Source organism: Sarcophilus harrisii, chromosome 3 (assembly GCF_902635505.1).
Source record: "Sarcophilus harrisii chromosome 3, mSarHar1.11, whole genome shotgun sequence".
NCBI classification, from domain to species: Eukaryota; Metazoa; Chordata; class Mammalia; order Dasyuromorphia; family Dasyuridae; genus Sarcophilus; species Sarcophilus harrisii.
In genome coordinates, this window is record NC_045428.1 from 359,652,772 (window position 1) to 359,673,623 (window position 20,852).

At 44.0% G+C, this 20,852-nt stretch overlaps 1 protein-coding gene across 3 annotated transcripts in view; it reads right to left on the minus strand.

The window, feature by feature from the left end:
* The window catches only part of NECTIN1 (nectin cell adhesion molecule 1), a 186,070-nt gene extending 168,708 nt beyond the window's left edge, over positions 1–17,362 (minus strand). The window contains exon 1 of one of the 3 annotated variants that reach the window (XM_031960146.1): positions 16,325–17,362. In XM_031960146.1, the coding sequence (XP_031816006.1) occupies positions 16,325–16,403 (79 nt within the window). In that variant the 5' untranslated portion in view covers positions 16,404–17,362. The remainder of the gene's footprint in view (positions 1–16,324) is intronic. The other 2 variants (XM_031960147.1, XM_031960145.1) reach the window with 2 other exon arrangements.
* Between the last annotated feature and the right edge of the window lie 3,490 nt (positions 17,363–20,852).

Sequence of the window (20,852 nt, forward strand, 5' to 3'; positions counted from 1 at the left end):
CAATCCCTCCCCTCAAGAAGCTTACATTCTAAAGGGAAAAAACTGGAAAGGGGGTATTAGAAAGAATCAGTAGTATAATAATGCAATCAGGTAAGCAGAGGAGAAAAGCAAAATTGGAAAAACCAGACCTATTTGAGGTGAACCCTAACTAGGATCCTTCCTAAAATGGTGGTCCTGGGGAGAGGGTCACCAATAAGGAGAATGGAACTAGAGTGGGGGTTTTCATAGCTTTGATTTGTATAGTGTATAGGATTTCAGGCTCTCTATGCTTTAGGACAAAACTTTTTAAACTGTGGGCCTTGATCTAATTAATGGGAATTGCAAGATTACGACTTATTGTCAGTAAACAAGTAATTCTCAGGAAAAAAGAAGTCTTGAATGGAAAAAGTGTAAAAAGCCCCACCTTACCAGATTCTACTTTTTGTGAGTTGCTGTGGTTGAACCATTGTATCACCTGATGGACAGCACTGTTGTAATGAGCCTTTTCTGCTAGCTGCCCAGAGGCCAGAAACAACTTTCATAGCCTCTAAGAACTCAGGATCATTTTCACACTATAAAGTGTCTCCAAAGACCTTTAGAGAAGGCGTAAAAGCCTGGTTTTTACAAGATATTTTAAAGACAAAGAGGTTACATGACATGCCTGTGTAATATAGTAATAAATCATTGAATGGTTCCTTAATCCTATCATTTTCTGACTCCCTAAACTCAGCATTTTTCCCCCCTATTCTATCTTACTTTATGGCTTCTCACTTCTGATTAACCTACTAAAGAGTGGTGTGGTCTTGGTCAAGTCACTTCTCATTTTGTGTTTAAAATGGTAGGTTGGGATCCTTGGTGGAAAAGGGAGAAGGGAGATGAGTATGGCAGGAGGTCTATGTTTATGCCTGAGATAAAGGTAATCTTGGAATATTAGTAATTTTGGTAACATACATTGTGCTTTACAGTTGGTAAGATGCTTTTATTTTCTTTATTTCACCTAATCCTTATTCTTATGAATTAAACACTAATTGTTTTTCCCCCTTTATAGATAAAGAAACAGAGATTTGAGACTTGCGCAAGTCACACAGCTAGTGAGTTCTGAAATGGAATTTAATCCCAAAGCTTTCCAATTCTACTATATCACCCTGCCTATGTGGGCAAAGTACATGTATTATACGTTGTGGGTGTGGGGGAATATAGGGGTACACTCAAGAGTCAAAATCAAAACACCTGAAGGACAAATTGGAAAACCAGCTGTTTGGCAGGCTGTAGACAAAACAACTGGTTTGTTGACCTAGTTCTGATTCTTCAGTTGAACTTCTGTGTAGACATAGCTGTTGTGTGTAGCCCAACAGCACCGTGCTCATACCCCACCCTGTGCTGAAGGCTGGGAAGGGAACAAGGGAAAACAACATGTCTCCTAGGACCAGGAAAACTCAATCTAGCGGAGGTGACAGAATACACACATGCATATGTACAGAGGGGATATAAAAACCCTTGCAAAAACCCCATAAATGGATGCAAATTATTATAAAATGAACAGCTCAGAGAGCACAGTGATAGCATGACTAGAGTCAAGTGGGGTTTAATCATGGAAATCTTCCAGATATCTGCAACCACCTCTCTAGGGGCACAGCATGGAAGGTTCCCCAGACACTCCTTGCTGAGCCCTGCCCCCTCTCACCCTGTCCCATTTCCACAGCATTTCACTGCTACCCCATCTTTAGGGTTGACTGTGAGCAGTTTATCTGACTCCTGGGAGACAGGCAAAGAATGAGCAAGGGGACTATGCAAAACAGGCATTGGCTACAGGCAGATAGGGCCCTTTACTGGGAACAGCCACATTAAAGAAGGGGGCCGCTTCATTAGCTCCCAAATGGCCATCCATCAACCCCACACTGATTACCAGCGAGTTCTAGCCCAGTGGGGGATGCTAATTATTATGGGTGCCACAAACAAGAGGAATAAATCTACTCAAGTGCCAGGTAGAAAGGAACCGCAGGAGCTGTCTTGGACACCTTTCTGGATACCGTCATATCCATTATCTGAGATTGATCGTAATGAACCAATCAGATAAGGTACACTTGGGGAAGGGGAGGGGAGAAGATTGGGGATAATAAATAAAATAATCCCATGCATTGTTATTTGCACGGGCTCAAATTTTATCCATACAGTGGGAAAAACCTGTCTCTATTCCCATTCATGTCCCAAAGCCATTCAGAAACTCCAATCTGTGAAATCCCAACCATCTTAGAGCAACTTCCTGATAAGGCTTACAGTCTCGGCTAGGGAACTAGGAAAGGAAAAGTGTGTCTACACATCCTAAAAAATGAGTTTTCTACTTTTTTCTCTGGTTCTCTCTGCTTTCTGATGGAAACCTGCTGTAAGCTGAGACAATTCTTTAGCACACCCTACCTACTTCACATTGTACTTTGCTCATAATAACCCTTAAAAATAGGAAATGCAAACAATGTCAACTCCATTTGATTACAAATGTGAAAATGGGGGCGGGGAGGAAGAAGAAAGGGTGTCAGTTGACACAACTATTAAAACACAGAGCTAGACATACCAAGGGTCCTTTGATCCCAAATTCAGTATTCTTGCCATTAGACTCCACAGCCCCAAAATCTAGTGGGCCAGTAACCTAACCTCTTTGGGTCATTGTAGCCTGCTACTCTGCAGTGAGTTAATCTTGCTTCTCAAAACTTCCTGAGCGGAGGACAGTATTTGGTTAGAGAGAGCCAATAATGAGGCTCTGGTGTATGTTGAGACACAGAGGGCATGCAGTAATCCTTGCTAACAGAGCACAGATAGTCTAGGGCAGAAGAGAGACTAAAAAGTAATTTCTTTTTGGCTTTGGAACATATGAGGTGATTATTTTGCAGCAGATTTACCTCCCTAATTAGGCAGGCAAATACTCAAATGAGTTTGAGTTCCCTGAGTACACAATGATGGACAGAACAGTAGGGCACTCTGGGAGAAAGGGCCATCATGAAAAACTTGCAGCAGAGAATCCACAGAGTAGATAATCTGTACATGGATCACTGAGGGTTGGCTATTAATTATTAACATAATTGACAAATAAATGGCAATCTTGCTGCCTTCTATCATCTTCCCTAAGGAAAGGGTAATCCAGGCTCCTGATTGTGAATTGTGGGGAGGGATGGAGAGTGGTCATCCAGTGTTAGACTGGCCCTGCTTGGTGTGGCCCCCAGCTAGGGGAAGGGGAAGATAGAGGCCTCCAAATTCCTTTCATCCTTTCAGATCAGAGTACTCACAGCAAAGAGGAACCCTTCCTCACTCCTGATGTTGGGAGGGCCTCTCCCTTGCCCTCTTGTTTCCCGTCTGCTCCCTGGGAATCCTTGGTTCTGGCTTTGATGAGTACTAGGTTAAGAACTGGACAGCAGAACCTTTTAGAGGCCCAGGACTGGCTTTGGCAGCATTAACTTCCCAAGCTCTGGACCCACCCACAGTACAGCTCTTAAGCCCCTGCTAGTCACAGTGTCCAGAATGTTTCTGATGGAATAGCAGCAGCAGCCTCCACTCTCCAGCTCAGTAAGGTGGGGAAGGACCCCAAGCGACATATACTTGAACGACAAGCATGTATTAAGCACCTATAAAATTCCAGGCATTAAGCCAGGTTCTGAGGCTACGAAGACAATAAAAATAAACAGTCCGTGCCCTCAAAGGAGTTTATATTCTACTGGGGGAGGAGAAAAAGAAATAACACATACCCCAAAGTAAATTCTAAATACATATGAAGTAAACAAATAGGATTGGGAGCTAGAAAAAAACCTTCTAGATGATCCCAGTACAATCAAAGCCCAGAGCTATCAACAACGAGCCTACAAGTCGCAGAGTAGGAATTCGAATTCAGATCCTTTGATTACAAATGAAGGGCTCTCCCCATCCCAGGGCTGCAATATCACACTTCAAGCTAGTAGTCACAAGATAGAGGGCTGGGTCATCGTGGCAAGCTATTCTAGAACCAAAGCAATAACACCATCAAACACAACAATATCACCCCCACACAGTGCTAATATTCCACAAGATATTCCCAGGGCACAACGATAATAGCCTACAAAACACTCCTTCCTATCTAAATACAACTATCAGCATGATCTAATACACCAGTAAAATTAACTTAGAGAGTATGGGGACTCGGTAATGACTCCAACAACAAAATGTCCATCTCATTTACTTTCTCTAGGTTGATGCTCCTGTCCTTTGTACGGGAAGATGCTGCTTCTACCTCTTTTCTCTCGTTGTGTGGATGAGGATGCCCCAAATCATCTTACAGCTGCATCAGTCCCCCTTGTGGTCAACTGCACTCAGCTACAGGACGACCGAAAGGTGCATCCGTGCAAAAAGCACCAGAGAACCCAGCCCTCCGAAGATGGGAGGATGGAGCCTGGAACTTTAGGCTTCATTAGCATCAGAAGAGCCAAGGGTCTGCAGGCAAGCTTGTTAGCTTCATCTTACCGGTTTATTTTTCCATCGAGATGAAGGTAGTTCTGGTAATGAGTAGTAGGAGCTCAGGAACATGAGCAAAGCTGGGGGGGGGGGAAGGGGAGGGGTGGTGCCATAGGTGGAGTGCACATAGCTCCAGCACTAGCCCTGCAGTCCTGACTAGTCTCCTGAGGCAATCTTTCCCTGCAGCCCTGGTTCTGAGACTTAGGTAAGGCTCTCTCCCTCCCCCCCACCCCTTTGTTTAGAAAAACAAATCAAGCCAAAAAAGAATCCTTTGGCGGCTGGGCTATGAGACATCTCAGACAGCCTTGGGGAGAGAGGGGGCACGATTGTGATTTTCCAAAAGCTGAATCTTCCCAGGAAGGAAGTAGGTATAAGGAGGGGTGGGTGGGGGTTGTTTGTACCGCTCTCCAAGGCCACACTAGGAAGTTTTGGAGTTCCTTCTGATATAGTGTATCTTTTCAAGTTTTTCAGAGCCAAAGCAGTATAGGCGAGAGTACCAAGATGGGAAATCTGTATTTTTCACCCAACCGGAAAACCTCTTTCTCTGAACCAGTGTGTTTGGTGACCTGCTCCTTCAAAGGGACCTCAAAGTACTACAAAGATGATTTCACACTTCCTCATCATAGCCCTGGGAGGAGAGCAAAGATAATGCTTCCTAATGAATCCTTATTCATCAACAGGCATTTATTAAACAACCACTGTGTCAAATCAAGACAAAATTAAAAAAAAAATGCTTACAAAATATGTCAGACACTGTGCTAAACAGTGAGAATGCAGAGGGGCAAAAAAACAGTGCCAGTTATCCGAATGCTCAGATAATGATGGGGAGATAAAAAGATAGTTATGTCCAATATCAATCTAGCTAGGAAATCACATTAAGACAGAGGATTTTAGTTTGGACTGGAAGGAAGCCTGGGAGTAGAAAATAAGGAAAAGAATCCCAGGCAAAGGGGACAGTCGGTCAAAATCCACATACTGTCTGTCCTAAATAAGCAACTGCAAGGAAATGGATGTCTAGATGGCACAGTAGACAGATGGTAGTAGGGGCCAGGTTAGAAAGTGTTGCAAATCTAAACAGCATTTTATTTGTTTTATATGTGACCTCACACTGTGCTATGTGCTAGGGATACAAGGACAAGAATCTAAATAATCTCTGCTCAAGAAGGGTTTTTTTTTTTTTTTTCTTTTGATGGAGACAATATGGGAGACTTTATAGAAGTGTAAGCAGAAACCAAATCAGTGATTAGGAAAAAAGGGACCTCAGACAGACTCCTAGATGAAAAGTACCACCTGATCTCAAAGAATGGATCTATTTAGAGATAGTTGGGACAGACCTGAGTTCAAGTTCTGAGTCCAGGTATCATAAAATAGGAATAATAGCATCTACCTCCAAAGATCGTTAGGATAAAATGAGATAGTATTTATAAAAACACTTTCCTTAAAAACCTTACAAAGCACTACAGATGCTAGATATTAGTTTGGGGAAGAGGTTAAGGTGGTTAGAAGAACACTCATTAGGGTATTCTAGAACTGAGAATGAATCAGATGATGTCTAGGATCCATACTAATTCTAAAATTCTTTGATTATTAGACTTCTTATAACATGCTCCAATCAGGTTAAAGTTCATAAGAGGTGTCTCTTGTGCCCGTGGCCAATGCTACTGTACCACTCCCCCCTCTCCCCAGCCCTGCTCCAGGAATACACTGCCTGGCAGCTGTGGACCTACTGGAGCCACCAGCCAGCGGAACTAATGTCCTCTAATGAGATCCGGGGCTGGAATGGCCGGGCGGGTTTATTGTCTTTGGCTGGGTAATGAGACTCCTCATAAACCCGGGAAAAATTGGGGCAGTATAAGGGAGGAAAGAGGGGTGGGGGCAGGGGGCCAAGAAGAGATTCTATTTTCCAGATCTCATCTCCATGCACAGGAACTATTCAGTCTTAGGAGAATTAACATTCCCATCTCCCATTCCCCTTTTGGTGGATCAAATGTTGGACATGGAGTCAGACCCGAGTTCAAATCTGTTTTTCTGCACTAACTGGGTATGACCTTGACTGAGTAACTTGACTCAATTTAGAATTGGAGTGAAAATCAATCTCTCTCTCTACCCACCTCCATGCACAAGAACAAATACTCCTCACTTTTCTTCTTCATCTGTAAAATGGGAAAGAGTTCAATTCTCCCAGGATTTTTGTGAGATTCAAATAATCTTTGTAAAGTGCTTGGATTACAAGTATTTCTTTCACAATGTCAGGAAGGCCCCTAGCATATTGGTTAGATTGCAAATGACAAATTTGGGAGAGAAAATAAACCCCCAGATGAGCAGGCACAGATAAATGGCAATCTTTATCACTGGAGAAAACTCCCAAATCTTTAAGATCACAGATCTATTTGAGAGTGTTTTTGGTTTCCATCGCAAACCTGTTTTCCTGATATTTCAAATTTTATACTCATCTGTATTCTCTACATCAATATTTAACTGGGTTTCACTGAATATTCAACTGAGAGTCAGAGGACTTGCATTCAAATCCTGCTCTGGTGATTGCTTTTATAAGCCTCTAGGTTTGTTTCCTTATTTGTAAAGTGAGATTAGATTGAGTGATCGGATTCATTTCAGCTATGAATGGATGATTCTATTAATCAAGTCAACAAGCATTTATTAAGCTCCTATTTTGTGCCAGGCACTGTGCAGAATGCTAGGATACAAATAAAAGCAGAAAAAAGTCCTTGCCTTCATGGAGCTTATATTTTATTCCAGGAAGGTAGCACATAAAAGGAAACTGAAAGGGGGGAAGAGATGAAGGTACCCTGCATAAGGATGTGGTAGAGAAAACCTGAAGTTTGGAGTGCAGCAGAGAAAGGAACAAAAACATGGACATCCTTCTTGAAATGGAGATTCCAGGAGGAACCAAAGGGAGATTCTGTAGGGATAAGATAGTTCCCATGTGTATAAGGGGATAGAGAGAGCTTTCAGGTTGAAGAGGCTTTTATAGCACATTAGAGAAAGTCTGCAGTACGGCTTAGAGAAGACCCCTTTCTGGGGTCATCCTAAACTCATCCTTTTGAAATCCATTCTCTTGTGCTGTACAGTGATATCAGCCAGTAGGGACTATTTATATCAACTGGGCAAGCTAGTTTCCTCATCTGTAAAATGGGCAAGTTACTACTTGAATTACAGGGTTGTTTGAAGGAGAACATTTCTAAACCTCAAGACACTACAAAAATGTGAGTTTCTATTATAAATACGATCCCATTGGACACTTTAAACTCACACTTGGTTAACCCTGGATTTTTTTTCTTTACCTTCCTTTCTTTTTACTTGCCCTAATCCTCTAAACTTCCTATACTCCACTGAGAAATGGTCTCAGACTACAAAGGGAAAGAATCACAGGGGGGGAAAAAGAAGTGATTTTTGGGAGAATAACCTGCTCTTCCAGTCTTCACTACTTATACCTTTGATCCCTCTCTACATCTGGTTCAGAGGCTAGGAAATGGTCAAAATTCTGCTAAGACTTACTGCCATACTTGAAGTTTTCAAGACCAAGGCTAGATCTCAAGGTTTTCCTTTCAGCTCCTAACTGCTCTTAGGGAGAGAGCTCCAGATGGCCAATGATGGCCTAACTGGGCAGGGAGCCAGCAAGAAGTTGGGAGTGCCAAGAGACTCTTCCATGAAATGGTACAGAACAAAGGCTCGGTCATACCTGTTGCTGAGGGAGAATTTGACCATCAGGCTATTCAGGTGCCAACACCTCTCTAAGGATGCTACCTAAATCTTCCTCAAATACCATTTCCAGGCAGAAGGAGAGGAGATGGTTCTCCAAGCTGTTCTTAGACCTCTTCACACTTGTCTTAGAGAGTTTTAATAAGAGATGGGAAACTCTTGAATTCTCTTTCAAGGGTAGTTTGATAAATGCCCAATTTTGAGAAAAGGAGCTCATCTTCCTGCTTCCTACGGAATCAATGTAGCCACTGACCAGAAAAGACAAAGATAACCAGATCTAGGATCTCATCAGAGAGAAAGATGCCCAAGTAGGTTTGCTCTCTGCAGTCATCAACAATGAACAAGTATGTGCGGTATGAAGGATGCACCATGTACAGGCACCAGGACTCAAGTTCAAAGAGTGAAATGATTCCCCTAGAATTGAGCTGACATTCTAATGAGGAAGACAAGTACATAGCATAAAGTTAACAAATATGAACATGTAAATAGTGGTTTGGGAGGGTGAGCATTAACAATTGGAGAGGATCAGGAGACCCTTTTAGAAGATGGTACTTAGATGTGCACGAATGTTTGTGGCAGCCGTCTTTGTAGTGGCTAGAAACTGGAAACTGAGTGGATTGCCCATCAGTTGGAGAATGGCTGAGTAAATTGTGGTATATGAATATTATGGAATATTATTGTTCTGTAAGAAACGACCAACAGGATGATTTCAGAAAGGCCTGGAGAGACTTACACGAACTGATGCTGAGTGAAATGAGCAGGACCAGGAGATCATTATATACTTCAACAACAATACTATATGATGACCAATTCTTTTTTTTTTTCCTTTTTTTTTTCTTTTTTTCTTTCTTTTTTTTTTTTATTTAATAGCCTTTTATTTACAGGATATATGCATGGGTAACTTTACAGCATTAACAATTGCCAAATCTCTTGTTCCAATTTTTCACCTCTTACCCCCCACCCCCTCCCCCAGATGGCAGGATGACCAGTAGATGTTAAATACATTAAAATATAAATTAGATACACAATAAGTATAAAAGGCTATTTAAAAAAAAAAAGGTACTTACGCTACATCTTATTATAAGAATGACTCAATGAGATAAGATGGTAGAACATTCCAGGCTTTGGAGGGGAGACAGTGCAAAGGATCTCTCATCTCACAGAGATGGAAAATGGAACAAAAGGAAAAAAGAAGACAAGCTTGGTCAAATTTTAGAATAAGGGAAAGAAAGTCATTTACAATGAAGCTGGAAAGATAGTTGGGACCAGGTTGTGAAAGGTTTTAAAAATAGAGGAATTCATATTTTTATCTTAAAAGCAATAGGAAGCCACTAGAGTTAGTTGAGTCACATGATCAGATCTGTGCTTAAGGAAAATTGCTCTGATCTGTAGTTCCCTGCTCTAAGGTCAGGGTGGAATGTGCTCTCCAAAGCAGGCCAAACATTTCTCCTACTAAGCAGATTACCCAGGGGTTGGGGGCATTGCCATACATACCACCCTGGATAGGCAGTGGAAAGACCACAGACCAAAAGAGAAGAGAATCTGGCTTCAAATCCTTGTCCCATATTTATGTGATAATGGGAGAAGTAACTTAAATTTCTCTGTTTCCTCTTCTAAAAAATGGTCATAATAACACTTGTCCTTGAAACAATACATTGTTTCCAGAAAAAGTGGTTTTTTAAAGTAATCTTAACATATACAAATTTGAATTCTTGCTATTTTTATGTTTGTTAATAGGAAAATACTGTAGTTTCTGTACAGATCAGAGCGGTCGGCCTGGCCCAGGCCAAAGGCAAAAACGATTGGTCTTCTCCTAGAGAGTTATTAGAAGCTCAGGAAGGGTCTCAAGTCTTGGTGAGATCCTTTGGTTCTCTTCCTACTGCAGCCTGAGGTATTCCAGCACAGCCCAGGCTTAAAACATTAACAATACAGACGTGTGTTCTCCCTAGCTTGGAGGGGCGGAGGGGAGGGAATCCCCGTTGAAAGGTGATTCCAACCCAGATCTCCCGTTACCTGGGTCCCCAGCCAACATATCTGCTACTCAATAGGAGAAAGGCTGTAGCCCAAGAAGGAAAACACTCCTCAAAATGTGGCTTTATCTGGTACTGCCTACAGTAGGACCAGAGGCCCAGGTGAGCCCTCCCCAGCCTGAGTCCCTTTCTACACCCAGCATTAGCATGAAAATGGGACAGCCGGAAAGAGTTTGGAATTAAAAGAACCTACATTCAGATGCTGATTCTGCAACTTAAAATCAATTCGTAAGCATTTGTTAAGATTTACTAAGTACCAGGCACAATGCAAGACACTAGAAATTCAATGGGGTTCTTCACCCTTAAGGACCTTACAATTCACCAGGGAAGATAAAGGAATGAGCTAAGTGATCCTGGGTAAGTCATTTCCATTCAGGGCCCCCATCAACTTAGAAACAAGGATTTAAAGGTTTGAAAGAAGATCCCAAATAAGATCCATTTGATTAGAGACAGGAAAATTAAACCCAGAAAAATTAAGGGGCTTAAGCAAAATTATTTTGATAACAAGCGGCAGAGAAGAGATTTGAACTCAGATATAATGCTTTCCAATGCACCATCTGGCTTTCTCAACATAAAAAGCTGTTACTCTTTTTCCTGTAGTCCTCCTTTGTGTAATGCTGCTAAGGATATGTGTCATTGACACAAAAACATGGAACCTTCAGAGATACACAAGATTGATTGAGGTCCCTATTTCGATTGACTATTGAATAAGCAGCAGATATTCTCATTTCCTCTTCTAAATCCCACGAATGCCCCTCCCACAAATTCAGAAGTTGGGACCACTCATAAGGAAAGCCTAGGCAAGGATAGACCTAATTTTAACCCAGAGAAGGGGACAAGGTGGGAGAAGAGGGAGATTTGTCCTCTTCTGCCTCCTTGCTATAATATAGGGAATGAATTCCACATTTGAGCCACACTGTTATACTGTATTTTCCTTAGGCTTTTGCATAAATTGTCCCCTAGACCTGGCCTGCCATCCCTATTAGCCCTACCTTAAAAAGCCTTGGATTTTTTCCTTTCCATCACCTACGAGAAGATCTCATCTCAATAGATGTTAGTACTCTCACCCCAAAGTGTTGTGCTCTGGGTATGTGTAATAACCCTGGTAAACCAAGTTTGTTGAGAGCAGCGAATTGAATCAAAAAATCTTTGTAACTGCAACACCTGGCATAGTATGTTCCTAGCTACATTATAGTATAATATAGGTATGTAGCATCTTTGACATTTAGTACATGTTGCATGAATGTGGTCCTTCCATAAGTTTTTTTTTTGGGAGGGGGGGGAGAAAAGTGGGTCTAAATGACTTGCTCAGGGTCACCCAGTTAGTAAGTGTTTGAGGCTCAGATTCAGAACTCCATTGTTGGTGTTCTATTTAGCCTTTCTTGATCCCCTCAGCTGAAAGTGCTGTCCTTGTATCTTTTATAGTACTATATTTATTAGACTCTCCTCTCTGGAATGATTTCTACTTGCATATGTCTTGTTGCAATTAGTATGCTTTTTTTGAGGGTAGAAACTTTTCATCTGGAGTAACCAGCAGAGAGCCTTGCATATTCTAATAATCCTACACACACTGACCTAAATTCCCCAGACAGAGGAGATGAAAAGGGGTAAAGGGTACTTAGGTAGGGGAAATCACTCCAAGAGTTCTCCTAAAACTGTAGGCACATGATTAAGTGGGTAAAAAACCCAAGTATAAATTTACAGTCAAGATCAGAGGAAGATCCAGAATAATTGTAAAGGAACCCTAAAGATGTGGCTCAATGCCTTCATTTTAAATAAAAGGAGGAAAATAGGCCTAGACATAGGCTCATGGAGCAATATACATACACATATGCAATATGCATATGCACATACAATTATCTTGCTTGTCTAGAAACACATTGCAACAGACCCAGAGAAATGGATCTTGGGACTCAGAATCCCAATCTGGAGGCTGGTGACTGAATCCGTATGTAGATGCAAAAATACTACTTTCTCAAAACCTCTCCCCTTCCACAATATGTAAACTGACCATAGACCTGTTCCTTTATGTGGAGACCTCTGTACAAAATAAACCACAGGCCCACCTGTATGAGCACTCATATTACTTGGACCACGTATCTTGGTAAATAAATATTTTATCTCAGAGATAACAGTCAGTATTCCACTGTAAGCTAAGGTCCCCTAATGGGGAGAGAATCTGGCTAATGAGCAATTCAAGTGAAAATTTCCTCCCATGTCTCCTCATCCCCATCCCAAAAGGTAGGAGCACCAGAATTCATCAAATGAAACAGGAAATAAAAAAATTAGCAAATCAAAGGTACACAGGATGTTGGAAATCAATTGTTAACACATTCAAAACCATTCTTATGGCTCTCCCAACCCCTACACAGTCCATCCCCCATGCTGGGCTGGTGTTCTACATCGGTGAGATACTTGTGCTCAAAGCCACCCACACTTCCTTAGTGCATATCCCCCAGGGAACTGGGCTTGAATTGGGGGTGGGAGCCTAAAGGGTGGTAGTGGAGGAAGTCAGGAAAAAAAAAAAAAAAAAACAACAGCCAGTTAGTTGTAGACTTTTTGCTGTGCAAAGAAAAGTGACTCATAAAGGAACTAGACCTTTAATGCAGATCTCACTAATGGACCCATTTGGTCCCTTTAGAGAGACATAGGCATGTAGACACTGCCTCTGTCTCACTAACTATCCCCTCTATTTCCCTCTCTCTATGTATAGACATGGATGTTAGACACTTGCCCCAGAGCTTGGTTCAACTCTCCTTAGCCTCTGATGTAATAATACCTTCTTCGCCTCCTCCTCCTCTCCCTTTGCTTACCTCCATAATCCCCAAGCCCATTTTTCCTCCTGGCTTTTGGAATTGAGAAAACTGTCCTAAATTATTTCCAGTGACTATAATCTCTTACTAGGTAAGCATCATTCTAATTCCAACTAGCAAGCATCTGAAAAAAATCCCAGGTTGGCAGTTTGGCGTTTTCTTAACGATACTGACTATGTTATACACATGTGAGAGAGGATGAGGAAAGTGAAGAGAAACAATATTCCAATTTTCATAGGTAACAACTACATCAGCTATTTGCTAAGGTTGTAGTTAATGGGCCTTCCAGTTGTGGCCACAATAGGTCTTCCAACCAATTCACAGGGTGTGTGTTACATTTGGGGTGTGTAGGTTTTAGGATGTCAATTTTCCCCTTGATGACAACAAAAGGATTAGGGAAACCAATTAAGAAGGGTAGGATATTTACTGGTTGGACATTCTCCCTTTGCTTCTAAATAATGCTCCCTCTCTCACTCCCCAGTGCCCCACACTCTAATCCAGTTCCTGAAATATTCTCCACCAAGTAACGGTGAACAGTAATAATAGATTTCAATCCCAGGAAGCAAAGAGAATCCAAGATTTCACTGCCCTGAGTGACAAAGTCTGTGTTGCCGAAAACATATTTCTGTTTATACTTCAACAGCCAGATGGGGAGCATTTCAAAGTCAGGGGCCCCCACACGCACTCCGGGGGCTCTGCTTCTCTCTACTCCCCCCTCCCCAACTAGGCTCCTCTCCTCAACAGTCTCTCGGCTCCCTGCCACAACCCAGAGAGAACCTGAAAAAGAGCAGTAGGACTGGTGAGACTGGCTCCCCTAGAGGGAAGACAGAAGCAGTCGTGGCTCCCAGCAGAACAGGCTGCTGGAAGGAGAGGAAGACTGTGTGATCTTGGATAAGTTGCTTAACTCCTCTGGTCTGTTGTACACAGATGAAGATCTGTGCACTAGGAAGGTACTCCCTGTTCGTTCCTTTCAAGCTACTGGGAGAATAAGCCAATAGGATCTGTAAAAGGGTGGAGAGATTTTTAGAAGGAAAAAAACTAGAAAAATCTAAGGTCTAGTCCAAGAAACTTGGCCCCTGATGATTCAATACATCTATCAATTAGTCAATCAAAAATCACTTAATGCTCGGCTATGCCGAGATTCCCTCCTTGCTTATCCTGGAACAGGATTCATACTGAGTACTTGTGCTCAGGGAATCAAACATCTGTGCCCCCTCCCTAGAGGTGGCAGGCAAGCAGCTGAGTCAGTCCCTAGCCCCACAGGAGGAATGGGGCCCTAGGGCATCACATCGAAGGGAAAAAACAATGAGATGGAGAAGAGGCTTTGTTTCCCAGTCCCCAAAAGCTTCCAGGCCTCAGTCCAGAAAATTAATCCCTGGTGCCCTAGGCAGACCATTACTCTCTTTGCTACAGATTTTTGGGGATAGTAGAAATCAAAGAATGAAAGCATCCAAGGCTTATGGACAATAGGTATCAGGTCTTTCCAGATGGTTCCATGGCTCACGGCATCAGCCTTTCCCAGAACTCCCCAAGTGGAGAGTAGCGAATGGGCCAGAGCTTTTGTCAAGTTCTAGGTCCTGAGGAAAAGATGATGATGTCCATCCAAAGTGGGTTGTGCCACTGTCAGAAGAGGGAAGACAAACCCACTTACTGAACTGCCCGTCTATTCCAGTTGCCTCAGATCCCTCCTAAAAACAACCAGAGATGGGGCAGCTAAACGTTACTGCAGTGCTACTTCCCTTTACCTTTTCTGCCAAGTCCATTAGACAGTCCCCTCCCTATGATTTCCCACCTTCCCCCCTCCTTGTTTCCCACCCACCTACCTTCCAAGGCAGGTTGGCCTTTCCCGGATTACCCCGCTCCTATGCCCCCTACTGGGTCTGCACTCACTACTCGCACCCAGACACTCACTGGCAACCAGGCACGATAACCAATACTCCCCCCTTTCTCATCCCAATACAAAATGGGTCTCTATACTTATACCTCCAGATGCCAAGGTGAAGATCACGTGTTTCAAACAGACCCCCCCCCAACATACACACAAACGGGGGGGGGAGGGAGAAAGGAAGAGGAAGAAACAAGCATTTATTAAGCGTCTAATATGTACCAGGTACTGTGTTAAGCGCTTTATAAATATTATTTCATTGGGTTATTTCATTTGATTGGGGTGATAGAGTGGTCTTATTCCATCTTCCTGGCCACGCAGAATACACACTACCTTCTGGTTCCTTGCTAAAGGGGCATGGGGGTAAGGGACGGTGCTTCAAGGGGTTAAGAATATTAGATTTGCGTCCCAAACGCATTTTCCAGTTCATTTCCCAACACAATACATCCCAGTCTGTCCCTGCCTTCCCTCTTCCCTCTGGTATCTGAATGGGCAAACGCGAGCCACCTTTTGTTGGTTCTCCCGGACTCTGGGCTTTAGTTAACCCCATGATTGCCAACAGGCCCACACCCTGGGACGGGCGGGGGCACCCCCGGGGGATGAATGGAAAAGTGGGTCACGCAGCCACCAGCCAGCGAGACTACCGGAAGAATGAGCACCTCCTCAGAGGAGACCTCCTCGAGCTGGGGAGGGAGTTAGGGAACCGGGGAATTGAGTTCCCGGACCTTCTCCAGACATCTTCCCGGAGGATTCAATCCATTCCCGCCCCCCCCCCCCTCCCCCGACTCCCAACCAAGCCTCACTAGAAAGCCGCAGGTGAGAAGTAATCTCTCTCGGACCAGTCCACCTACTGCCGCAGGAGCCGAAAATCTAGTGCGCAGGGGTTTAGAGGGAGCCCCAGTCCCAGGAACCCATTTCAGGGAAAAAAGAATATCAAGCAAGAAAGCTTTCCCGCCCTAAGCCATTTCTCAAATCCTCAGCCCACCAGTTCTGAGACTGACACCTTTCCCGGAGGGGTTGTTGTATCGGTACCCCGAAAAGGTAATTACGGTGATTATTTTGCATTTATGTAACATGTAGTGTTTCCAAACTGCTTCCCGAGCAGAGAGATGGTTATTAAATAAATAGAACGCGATTACATATTATTTAAAAAAAAAAAAAAAAAACCTTCCGCAAGAAAGTGCTTGCTTTCCACGGAGAAACCTGCATTTCAGCAGCTCCCATCAAGGTCTGCCTGGGTTTCTCAAACCTTTAGATTTGGTCTTTTCTTCCACCCCCCAAATCTTATCCAAGCCCGATTTAACTTTTCTCAGTCCCTTTCATTCCCCTCAAACTAGACGCCTGCAGTCCAGTCACTTACCGCCTAGCCTTGCAGAGGGTGTGAGCCGGGGAGGAACGGGGGTGAAAAGAAGAAAACCGCTTACCTGGAAGGAAGAGAGTGGCAAGGCTAAGAGCGAAAGCCCACCAACATCCAGAGACGACCGCATGCTCCATCCGAGCCATTGGGGGGCTGTTAAGTCCTGGGAGAGGGGGTCCGAGGAGAGCTCTCCTCCCTCTCCCGAAACGATTCCCCAAAGACGAGCGGGGATCAATATTGGGTGGCCGGCACTCCAAGTATCCAGGTCAACTCGCTGCAGTGTGTCAATTCGGGATCAGATACAACGGGGGTGCCCAGGTCGCAGGCACAAACCGGCCCCCCGGGGCAGCCGGCTCAGAGCCTCGGCAGATGCCCGCCGCAAGTTAAACGAGTCATGCCCCGTCTTCTCCTTTCCCTCTTTCGCCCCTCCCCGCCCTTCTCTCTATTCTCTTCCACGCAGCCCCCGGCTGGGGCAGGAGGGAACCCCCTCCCCCCCGCCCCGCGCAGCTCTGGAGTCCTCTGGTTCCCGGAGCCCCAGCGCAGGCTGCTCCCTGGTCTTTGGGGTCTCTGGGAGCGAAAGGGGGAGGTTGGGCTCGGCACAATCAATCAAACAGTCTCCGTTTGCTCCAAGTTGCAGGCATCCATGGCTGGCCGGGGTCCTCCGAGAGTGGGCTCCAAGCGGGATCCGGGGCCCAGGATCCTACAGCGCTGCGAGGTGATTGGACTATCTCGCGGGCTTCTCGCAGCATCCGAAAAGAGAGTCCCCCTCCTTCCCTTTCCCTTTCCCTCTCCGCCTTTCTCCCGCGAGCTGCAACAATGTAGCCCACATCCAGCACGAACACACACTCTCTTTCTCACACACACAGCTCCCAGCCTCTCACCCTCTTCCAGTGATGTCAGACGGGAGGAGGAGGGGTTAGCTTTAACCCCCTCCTGGCCTCCTAGGAACCTGACCAGGCCTCGGGCAGCCTGGACCGCGCGATCCAAGAAAGGAAGGCCAAAGGTCCGGTTGCAACGAGAGGTTGGCTTGGGTCACTACCAGGTCCACCCTAGGGGTTGGGGCGGGGGGGATGCCCGTTTAGGTAGCTTTTTGCCAGGGGAAGGGCCAAAGGGGGAGCCTCCCTCCGGCATTACTGCGAAGAGAAGCAGTGGCCTCTAGTGGTCAGAACAGTAGAAGGTTTGGGCTGCCGGGGGAGGGGGGCGGGCAGAGGGGGAGAGAAAGAGAGGAAGGACTCTCGGATTCTAGACGGGATTAATAGCTTCTGGTCAGAGGACGGGGAATCCTGAGCTGGGGTGGGAGGCCCTATTGTTGACAGGTGAGACTGGAGAGCAGTGCACCAAGGTTTCTTTTGATTTCCTCATTATCACCTCTTTTCTGAGAACCTTTTCCAGGAACTGTACCTAGGCTTCCCCATCCCCAGCGTGGGTACAGCGCTCTTCTCCCTTCGGGAGTGCAGGGAGGGAGCTCTCCCTGCTTGGTCTTTCCCTCCCTCCTCTTACTCTGCCCGAGGGAATTTCCTTGTTAAAGTGTCCCACCCCGGAGTGTCCCCAGCAGGGACTCCCCACCACCCTCCTGTTTCATACCCATGCCACATCCTGGTGAATCGGGCACTTTTCCAAGGGGGCTGAACCCAACAGACATTTCTACCCCAGCAGCCTGGAGCTCTCTCTTCATGCTGTGGTTTCCCCACCCCCCATACCCCCAGAGCTCCTCCAGGAATTAAAAGAGGAAATCAGGCTCCCCGGTTGCTACAAGAGAGGCAGAATTCTATGTGCCACCGTAGGAAAACTAGGCTAAGTTCTCTCTACCCTTTGTCCGGGGCAAAACCCCCTTTTTGCTTTTGAAAAAATGTAAATTCTTCCTTTATCCAAAAAGGAAAGGGGGAGGGGAGGGGTGATGAGATAGGTCATGGAGGCTCAGGTCTATTGACCTCTAAGATTTTCTGTATTTCGTGTTTTAAATATAAATTCTTGAAGATAGAGAATGAAAAAGGACCTTAGAAATCAGCTCGTCCAGTTCCTTATTTTACAAATGAGGAAATCGCTTGTCCAATGTTACACCAGTAATGAGTAGCAGATTTAAAAACCGGGTCTTCTGATGGAATTTTCAGTGTGTTCGCCTTCCCATCCCCCTCCTTTGTTCAGTCCAACTCTTTGTGACCCCTTTTGGGGTTTTCTTGGCAGAGATACTGGAGTGAGGTATCATTTCCTTCTTCAACTTGTTTTACAGATAAGAACACTGAGGCCAATGGGGCAAAGTGACTTATCTAAGGTCACACAGCTAGACTCAGTTTTTCATTCCCGGAGGCTTGGCACCCTAATCATTGCTCCACCTGTTTCCCTTACACCATGGTGCTTCATTGTCCAACTTTGCTAGCATGCACACAATAATATTTATGCCTCAATCATCTATAATGCACACCTTCTATAATGACAGATGCCTTGTAAGGATCTTCCTGTAATGATGGGGAAAGGAAAGGTGGGATGGTCTGAGATTATTAGGCAGGTCATATCAAATTGTGGCTGGAAGAAGTTAGACATCATTATAACCATACCTTGCTTTATATAATGCTTTCCTCTTGACAACCCAGTGGGGTTCAAATGCTATTATCTCCATTTTATAGATGAAGAAACTGAGGCTCAGAGAGATTTTGGTTATCCCTCACCATGGTCCTACAATTAATAAATAGTACTATCTAGGAAGAGAAGCCAGGCCTTTTGATTTCAAGTCCATCTCCCATACATACATAGTTGTCACTTGGGTCAATGTTTGGAGGTTTAAGAATGTCTAATTTTGAGAGGAAAAATTCTAGAGTGATGGATTTTTACCTTCAGATATTTGGGCTGTCCTGGGAAGATGATGTAAAATTAATCTTCAAGGGCAAAAATAAGGATCTTCCCTCCGAGAAGAACCTTTCTAACCATCGGACCTCTTTAGACAGTGGGTAGATCACTGCAACTTTTGACTTCTCTAGCTTCCTTTAAATCCAAAATTAAAATCCCATCTCCTTCCAGAAACCTTTTGAAATTCCTTTTAATTCCAGTACCTACCCTCTGATATTTCCTAATTATTCTTTAGGTAGCTTGTTTTGTTATGTTTTTGTTTGCTTGTTGTCTCACTGATTAAATTGTGAGCTGCTTGAGGGTAGAGGGACTGTCTTTTAGCACTATTATGCATTTTCCTGGGATACTATCTGCAAAAGGCATTTTTGTGCTGGAAGAAAGTTGCTCTAGAGCTTCTAGATGAACCTTATGGTCCCTTCCAACTCTGTAGATTCTTTGGTTCTCAGGACAAGAACCCAAAGGGAATTTGGAGGATCTTGTTCATCTCACCTGTCTGTCCAGGGATGAGGTAGGATGGAGTAGGATAGGAAGCAGTTCTAAGAATGATCCCAGGATCTGAAACTTCCAGCTAGCAACTGAAAGAGTTGCTGACTTTGGAAGAGGCCCAGAGTTAAGATACGGATCAACTCCCCTCTAACCTAAGCCTAGAATTACTTAGTAATTAAATCATCAAACTAATTTCGCTTCAGGAAATAGTCTTATTATAAATTTCTGAAGACTTTCCAAAGAGCACATGGATAAGAGAGGATTGGAGGTTGGTGGAGGGCGACAATCTCCAACACACAACACACATCTCCAGAGAGTTGTCAATCCATGGTGCAATGGCAAAAACTAAAACACAACAATAAATAAATAAAAAACAAAAACAACTTCATTTGGAATTAGAGGACCTATGTTCAAATCCCACTTCTGCTATTTACTACTGATGCTTTACCCATCTAGGATACAGCTCATCTGAAAAATGAGGGAATTGGTTACATGGCTTCTAAGGTCTCTTCAAGTTCTAAATTTGTTATCCTTTAATAGAGAAAACTTTATGAAGTTTAGCTGAAGCCCCTGTCAAGGAAAATTCACTCTGCATTAGTCTCTGCCCCAACCCACAAAGGCCTGGCAATCCTGGCTGGCCTGGCAGGGAGGTATAGTTAGGGACATTATGGCAGTTACCTAATTATTGTTATCATAATGCTCCTAGCTATTGTGATGATGATAATACACCTGTATTTCAAAGTGTTCAGCAACCTTTAATTACTATTATTCTTCTAGGGATATCTGCAAAGCCTCAGTATCATTGAACTTTGGTGAGACCAAATGGTTTTCTTCTGGATCTACAGGCATTTCTGTCTACCAATTGGTTGTCCCAGAATGGTATAATGAAAGAAATGCTGTATTTGGAATCAGAGGGAAGGGATTCAAGACGTCAGATTGGTTATTTATTATTTGAGTAATACACTTTACCAATATAGTCCTCAGTTTCTTATCTCTGAAATAAGATGGTAGCTGCTAAAGTTTTTTCCACCTTTAAATCCTATTAAATTCCCAGTGTTTACAAAGCTACAAGACTCTCACTCAGCCTATGCCCATGTTGTCCTACCATCCATACAGAATCAAGATACAGGGTCCTTCATCTAGAAGAGATTATGGAAACCAGGCTTCTCTGTTTGGGCAGAACCAATCCAGAAGAGAAATTCTCTAGATAAATCAGTCAACTAAGTTTTCATTGGAAATAGCTGGAGAGTACCAGAACTATAGGT